The sequence below is a fragment of the Ascaphus truei genome, chromosome 6 (assembly GCF_040206685.1).
Source record: "Ascaphus truei isolate aAscTru1 chromosome 6, aAscTru1.hap1, whole genome shotgun sequence".
Classification (NCBI taxonomy): Eukaryota; Metazoa; Chordata; class Amphibia; order Anura; family Ascaphidae; genus Ascaphus; species Ascaphus truei.
In genome coordinates this window covers 50,129,034-50,137,525 of record NC_134488.1, presented here as the reverse complement: position 1 = coordinate 50,137,525, position 8,492 = coordinate 50,129,034, and the positions used below count along the sequence as shown (strand labels likewise).

At 47.2% G+C, this 8,492-nt stretch overlaps 1 protein-coding gene across 1 annotated transcript; it reads right to left on the bottom strand.

Annotated features, from left to right (window-relative positions):
• Nucleotides 1-1,968: 1,968 nt before the first annotated feature.
• Nucleotides 1,969-7,557, bottom strand: LOC142497028 (uncharacterized). The gene is made up of 4 exons (XM_075604250.1): nt 7,441-7,557; nt 6,758-6,836; nt 5,828-5,954; nt 1,969-2,961 (listed from the first exon to the last, which is right to left on the bottom strand). Exons 2-4 carry the CDS (start codon nt 6,804-6,806, stop codon nt 2,034-2,036), a joined length of 1,104 nt encoding a protein of 367 aa, XP_075460365.1. The 5' UTR covers nt 6,807-6,836; nt 7,441-7,557; the 3' UTR covers nt 1,969-2,033.
• Between the last annotated feature and the right edge of the window lie 935 nt (nt 7,558-8,492).

Here is an 8,492-nt window from a genome sequence, read left to right as displayed (position 1 = left end):
ACGTGGAGTGAACAGGGTAAGCCTTTGCTGAAGCAGGCGCCTTGCACCTAGAAAAGTCTAGTCCTTAACCCCCAGACCCCAGTAAGTGTGTACATTCTCTGTATTTTGTATTTCTGTGTATTTCCGAGGTCTTATCCAAATAAACCTCATGTTATTTCACTGCCTTTGTTTTGCCTACTGACCGATCACTTAAATATAAATGGTGTTAAAAGCCCTAGGCTACCTTAACAAGGAGGAGTTATCGGGAGAGGTTATATGGGGTAATAGGAGGAGTTATAGGGAGGGGTTATATGGGGTAATAGGAGGAGTTATAGGGAGGGGTTATATGGGGTAATGGAAGGAGTTATAGGGAGTGGTTATATGGGGTAATGGGAGGAGTTATAGGGAGCGATTATATGGGGTAATGGGAGGAGTTATAGGGAGCGGTTATATGGGGTAATAGGAGGAGTTATAGGGAGGGGTTATATGGGGTAATAGGAGGAGTTATAGGGAGGGGTTATATGGGGTAATGGAAGGAGTTATAGGGAGTGGTTATATGGGGTAATGGGAGGAGTTATAGGGAGCGATTATATGGGGTAATGGGAGGAGTTATAGGGAGCGGTTATATGGGATAATGGGAGGAGTTATAGGGAGCGGTTATATGGGGTAATGGAAGGAGTTATAGGGAGTGGTTATATGGGGTAATGGGAGGAGTTATAGGGAGCGATTATATGGGGTAATGGGAGGAGTAATAGGGAGCGGTTATATGGGGTAATAGGAGGAGTTATAGGGAGGGGTTATATGGGGTAATGGAAGGAGTTATAGGGAGTGGTTATATGGGGTAATGGGAGGAGTTATAGGGAGCGATTATATGGGGTAATGGGAGGAGTTATAGGGAGCGGTTATATGGGATAATGGGAGGAGTTATAGGGAGCGGTTATATGGGGTAATGGGAGGAGTTATTGGAAGTGGTTATATGGGGTAATGGGAGGAGTTATAGGGAGCGGTTATATGGGGTAATAGGAGGAGTTATCGGGAGCGGTTATATGGGGTAATAGGGGGAGTTATTGGAAGTGGTTATATGGGGTAATGGGAGGAGTTATTGGAAGTGGTTATATGGGGTAATGGGAGGAGTTATAGGGAGCGGTTATATGGGGTAATAGGAGGAGTTATAGGGAAGGGTTATATGGGGTAATAGGAGGAGTTATAGGGAGGGGTTATATGGGGTAATAGGGGGAGTTATTGGAAGTGGTTATATGGGGTAATGGGAGGAGTTATTGGAAGTGGTTATATGGGGTAATTGGAGGAGTTATAGGGAGCGGTTATATGGGGTAATGGAAGGAGTTATAGGGAGCGGTTATATGGGATAATGGGAGGAGTTATAGGGAGCGATTATATGGGGTAATAGGAAGAGTTATAGGGAGCAGTTATATGGGGTAATGGGAGGAGTTATAGGGAGCGGTTATATGGGGTAATGGGAGGAGTTATAGGGAGCGATTATATGGGGTAATAGGAAGAGTTATAGGGAGCAGTTATATGGGGTAATGGGAGGAGTTATAGGGAGCGGTTATATGGGGTAATGGGAGGAGTTATAGGGAGCGATTATATGGGGTAATAGGAAGAGTTATAGGGAGCAGTTATATGGGGTAATGGGAGGAGTTATAGGGAGCGGTTATATGGGGTAATGGGAGGAGTTATAGGGAGCGGTTATATGGGATAATGGGAGGAGTTATAGGGAGCGGTTATATGGGGTAATGGGAGGAGTTATAGGGAGAGGTAATACGGTGTACTGGGAGGAGTTATAGGGAGCGGTTATATGGGGCAATGGGAGGAGTTATATGGAGTAGAATTTTTTAAGTGTATGTTGTATTCTTTACATCTGTGGATTTGGGTATACGTTGATTTTGTGGTTACCACCTCCCCTTGTAATATCCCAAATATCCCGTCCTGACCCCCCCCCCCGACTGAAAGTACAGAGGACGCCGTGTGCATTGTGAGTTGCATTTTATTGTTTGGTTTAGTGGGAAAGATGGGACATGTGAGGAGACACAGGCTTAGTTCACGGCAGGGACGCCCCCGCTGATGAAGACGTTGATCTTGTCCCGAATGTCCTTCTCCAGGAACTCCAGCTGGTCCTGCATCCCTACGGAGTACGGCCCAAGCTTCTGCCTCATGTCCTCCGCCCTCTGCACCACGGCCTTGTTGAGAGCGTCGCCGTAGGGGGTCACTGTGTCCTTAAACTCTGTGATCTTCTGTTCCATGCGCTGGCCCAGCTCGCTCAGGTAGGGCTCCAGCGCCTGCTTGGCATCCTTGGCGTTCCCGTTTATCTTCTCCCTCAGCTCCACTGCAAAGGGGGTCAGCTGCTCCCTCAGCAGCTCTGCGTTCTCCGTAATCTTGCTCTTCATCTCATCGGCGCTCTTCCTCATGTGGAAAGCCATTCCCTCCATCATCCTGCCCAGATCCTCCTGTGCCTCTTCTGCGTAGGGGGCCAGGTTCTTACGTAGCTCCTGCACTCGCTGCTCTATCTTTTCCTTCAGCTCATCGGTGTAGGGGGCGAGCTGCTTCTTTAGTTGTTCCACGCTCTCATCTATCTTATCTTGCAGCTCCTGGGAGTACGGGGCCAGCGATGCCTGCAAGTTACCCGTGTTCTCCCTGAGCTTCGCGTCCACCTTCTGGGCCACGGAGCTCAGCTGCTGGCTGACGGCCTGTGTGTTCTTCTCCACCTGTGTCCGGAGCTCCTCCGCATAGGGCGTCAGCTTCAGCTGCAGCTCCTCCACGTTCCGGCTCAGCTGTTTGTGCACCTCGTCCGCATATGGGGACAGTTTGACCTGGAGCTCCTCCAGCTCCTGGCGGATCTGTTTTCGGAGCTTCTCCGAGTCCTGTGTCAGCTGCTCATGGATCTGCTTGGCAAAGGGGATGAGTTGGCTCTGCAGGTCTCCCGCATACAGGTCCACGTTTTTCAGGTTGTCCTGGATGAGAACACTGCGGAGGTAGAGAGAGATGAGTGGTACATCTCACGGGCATTGTACATCTCACGGGCATTGTACATCGCACGGGCATTGTACATCGCACGGGCATTGTACATCTCACGGGCATTGTACATCTCACGGGCATTGTACATCTCACGGACATTGTACATCTCACGGACATTGTACATCGCACGGACATTGTACATCTCACGGGCATTGTACATCTCACGGGCATTGTACATCTCACGGGCATTGTACATCTCACGGGCATTGTACAGCACACACGCATGATACACGCATTGTACAGCACAGATACACACTTTGTATAGCACAAATACACACATTGAAGATTACCTTCACACACTTTGTACATTACATATACAGTACACACTTTGTACATTACAGGTACACACTTTGTACATTACAGGTACACACTTTGTACATTACAGGTGCACACTTTGTGTAGCACAGATACACACTTTGCACATTACAGATACACTCTTTGTACATTACAGGTACACACTTTGTGTAGCACAGATACACACTTTGCACATTACAGACCCATTCTGTGCATGTCACATTACTGTATATTAGGGTGACCAGATGTCCCGGTTTCTCCGGGATTGTCCCAATTTTTGGGATTGTGTCTCGATTACTTTTTTAAAAGTTTCAAACCTTCCTGATGTTTTAGTTTGCCTGTGCGGGTCGCGCATGTACAATTGGTGTGGGCCGTTCACGCATACACAGTCAGCGCTGTCCGTCCGTGCATGCGTGACAGTTATCCCGTTTTTTCACGTGGAAAAAATGGTCACCCTACATTATATACAGTCACACACATTACTACACTATATATACACACACACATTACTACACTATATATACACACACAGATTACTACACTATATACACACACACATTACTACACTATATACACACACATTACTATACTATATACACACACATTACTACACTATATATACACACACACATTACTACATTATATACACACACATTACTACACTATATACACACACACATTACTACACTATATACACACACATCACTACACTATATATACACACACACATTACTACATTATATACACACACATTACTACACTATATATACACACATTACTGCACTATATATACACACACACATTACTACATTATATACACACACATTACTACACTATATTTACACACACATTACTACACTATATATACACACATTACTGCACTATATATACACACACACATTACTACATTATATACACACACATTACTACACTATATTTACACACACACATTACTACACTATATATACACACACACATTACTACATTATATACACACACATTACTACACTATATACACACACACATTACTACACTATATACACACACATCACTACACTATACACACACACATTACTACACTATATACACACACACATTACTACACGATATACACACACATTACTACATTATATACACACACATCACTACACTATATACACACACATCACTACACTATATACACACACATTACTACATTATATACACACACATTACTACACTATATTTACACACACACATTACTACACTATATATACACACACACATTACTACATTATATACACACACATTACTGCACTATATATACACACACATTACTACACTATATACACACACACATTACTACACTATATACACACACATCACTACACTATATATACACACACACATTACTACATTATATACACACACATTACTACACTATATATACACACATTACTGCACTATATATACACACACACATTACTACATTATATACACACACATTACTACACTATATTTACACACACATTACTACACTATATATACACACATTACTGCACTATATACACACACACACATTACTACATTATATACACACACATTACTACACTATATTTACACACACACATTACTACACTATATATACACACACACATTACTACATTATATACACACACATTACTACACTATATACACACACACATTACTACACTATATACACACACATCACTACACTATACACACACACATTACTACACTATATACACACACACATTACTACACGATATACACACACATTACTACATTATATACACACACATCACTACACTATATACACACACATCACTACACTATATACACACACATTACTACATTATATACACACACATTACTACACTATATTTACACACACACATTACTACACTATATATACACACACACATTACTACATTATATACACACACACATTACTGCACTATATATACACACACATTACTACACTATATACACACACACATTACTACACTATATATATACACACACACATTACTACACTATATTTACACACACACATTACTACACTATATGTACACACACATTACTACACTATATATATACACACACACATTACTACACTATATTTACACACACACATTACTACACTATATGTACACACACATTACTACACTATATATACACACACACATTACTACATTATATACACACACACATTACTGCACTATATATACACACACATTACTACACTATATACACACACACATTACTACACTATATATATACACACACACATTACTACACTATATTTACACACACACATTACTACACTATATGTACACACACATTACTACACTATATTTACACACACACATTATTACACTATATATACACACACACATTACTACACTATATATACACACACACATTACTACATTATATACACACACACATTACTGCACTTGGCAGTGCGTCTGTCCTCCTCTCGGTCCTATACCCGTCTCTCTGCCCCACGGTCACTTACTTGAGCTTCTTGTTGATGTCGGACTGCTGGATCTGACCCACGGCCTCCTGGGCATTGCTGGTCAGCTGGGTGATGTAGTGCCAGAAGGCGCTGGCCACCTGGTCAGTGCTGACATCGGCCTTAGTGCCTGAGAGGAAAGAGAAGTGATCAGTGGCCGAGATACAGACATCACTGCCGGACTCTGGTCCTTATCGCCCTCTGTGACCTCTGTATAGTGACCCGCGGCCTGTGCATAGGTAACAAGGTCTTACTATCAAGTGAATTGAAGATAACACGCTGTTTGTTAACATCTCCTCTTTATAATGGATTGGGCGTCTGTCTCCTATCTTTCTTTCTCCCCCCTCTTCTCTCTCCCCCCTCTTCTCTCCCCGCCCTCCTCTCCTCCTTCTCTCCCCCCCTCTCCTCTCCTCCTCTCCCCCCTTCTCTCCTCCTCTCCCCCCACTTCTCTCCTCCTCTCCCCCCTTCTCTCCTCCTCTCCCCCCTTCTCTTCTCCTCCCCCCTTCTCTCCTCCTCCCCCTTTCTCTCCCTCTCCCCCTTCTCTCTCCCCTTCCCCCCTCCCCTTCTCCAGCTCTACCTCTCTCTCTTCCTCCCCTCTCCCTCCCCTTCCCCCCCCTCTCTCTCTCAATCCCTCCCTCCTCTCTCTCCTTTCCCCCCTCTCTCCCTCTCTCTCCCCTTCCACCACTCTCTCTCGCTCCCTCCCCCTCGCTCCCCCACACCTTAGCCCTCTCTCTCTTCTTCCTCCCCTCTCCCTCCCCTTCACCCCCTCTCTCTCTCCCTCTCCCCCACTCCCTCCCTCCTCTCTCTCCTTTCCCCCTCTCTCTCCCCCTTCTCTACTTCCCCCTCTCTCCTTCCCCCCCTCTCCTTACCCTTCACCCACTCTCACTCTCTCCCTCCCCCTCTCTCCCCCACACCTTAGCCCCTCTCACTGACCTGTGATGACACAGACAACCAGTGCCAGGGCTGCCATCTTCACCAACATGTTGAGATAATCCCGGGAGGGCTCGGATCTCTGTGGGGAGGAAAGTTATTGAGCCGTGATGGTAAAATCCTATACAGAGTATCACACAATAAGATAAATCCTTAACAACGTCCTGCTGGGAAGGATGGGGCTTCCGTGGATCGGACACGGTACCACTACTTTCCCTGTACGGGTCAGAACATCATGGAAATCCCACATCATGGAAATCCCACATCTATTTACTAACGTTTTCTGGCCTCAAAAGCCGGGCAAGAAACAGCAGCAGATTTATCGGAGGAATCGTATGTATAGGGACTGGCGACTTACTGATGGGAAGACTGCTGCGGTTTCTTACACAGGTTTTGCACCCGGGATACTTTAGTAATCGGGGACCCCCACCCCCAGCGTGTGACATGTTCTCCCCCATCTTACTGTGCTTCATAATCTGCCCCCTGGCTCCTGAAGATGCCCTCTAATGTTACAGCGTGAAGCATTACGTTCCAGGCTGCTCCCCCCCCCCCCCACATTGTGGGCCCCCGGGCTCCTCGTGTCCGGTCTGAACCAGTCCCAGTTACACCCCGCAGGAAAGTTTCCCTGATCTCTGTGCGCTGGGAGATGCGGCTCAGAGCGATGGGGGGACCTCCTCCTTCCTTACCTGGGTCACTGGGTGCTGCCTGGGTGTGATGCTGGTGGTAGCACTCTCCTGTGTGCTATTTATAGGGCTCCCTGTGCTGCTGGCTCCCTGTCCTCTGTTCCAGGGCAGACTCCTGGACTTTAGTTCACGTTACAGCGTGGAAGTTCTCCACGTGGCCGTGTTTTCAGGGTGACGCGGGAGAACTTTGTTGATGAGCTCAGCGAGTCCATGTTATTGAGTCACTGAGTCACCTCCCGGGGGGAGGGGGGGGGGGGGGGTGAGATAAGGGCCAGAGAACCTTCTCCCAGACAGGCGAGTCACCGGCTACTGCAGGTCCTGTGTGCACCGTGACCGGGCCTAGCATGGCAGCGCGCTCATCCCACGGTGAGAGAGACACACTCCATGTGCCACTGTCACCAAGTGGTGAGAGGGGCACGCTCCATGTGCCACTGTCACCATGCGCTGAGAGGGACACGCTCCATGTGCCACTGTCACCATGCGCTGAGAGGGACACGCTCCATGTGCCACTGTCACCATGCGCTGAGATTGACATGCTCCATGTGCCACTGTCACCATGTGCTGAGAGGGACACGCTCCATGTGCCACTGTCACCAAGCGGTGAGAGAGACACGCTCCATGTGCCACTGTCACCATGCGGTGAGAGGGACACGCTCCATGTGCCACTGTCACCATGCGCTGAGAGGGACACGCTCCATGTGCCACTGTCACCATGCGCAGAGAGGGACACGCTCCATGTGCCACAGTCACCATGCGCGGAGAGGGACACGCTCCATGTGCCACTGTCACCATGCGCTGAGAGGGACACGCTCCATTTGCCACTGTCACCATGCGCTGAGAGGGACACGCTCCATGTGCCACTGTCACCATGTGGTGAGAGGGACACGCTCCATGTGCCACTGTCACCATGTGGTGAGAGGGACACTCCATGTGCCACGGTCACCATGCGCTGAGAGGGACACGCTCCATGTGCTGCTGTCACCATGCGGTGAGAGGGACACGCTCCATGTGCTGCTGTCACCATGCGGTGAGAAGGACACGCTCCATGTGCCACT

Coding starts and splice junctions, on each gene's coding strand:
- LOC142497028 (XM_075604250.1), bottom strand. CDS start 6,806: ATGTTGGTGAAGATGGCAGCCCTGGCACTGGTTGTCTGTGTCATCACA. Junction 5,955..6,757: donor GGTTGTCTGTGTCATCACAG/GTCAGTGAGAGG, acceptor CTTTCCTCTCAG/GCACTAAGGCCGATGTCAGC. Junction 2,962..5,827: donor GACATCAACAAGAAGCTCAA/GTAAGTGACCGT, acceptor CTACCTCCGCAG/TGTTCTCATCCAGGACAACC.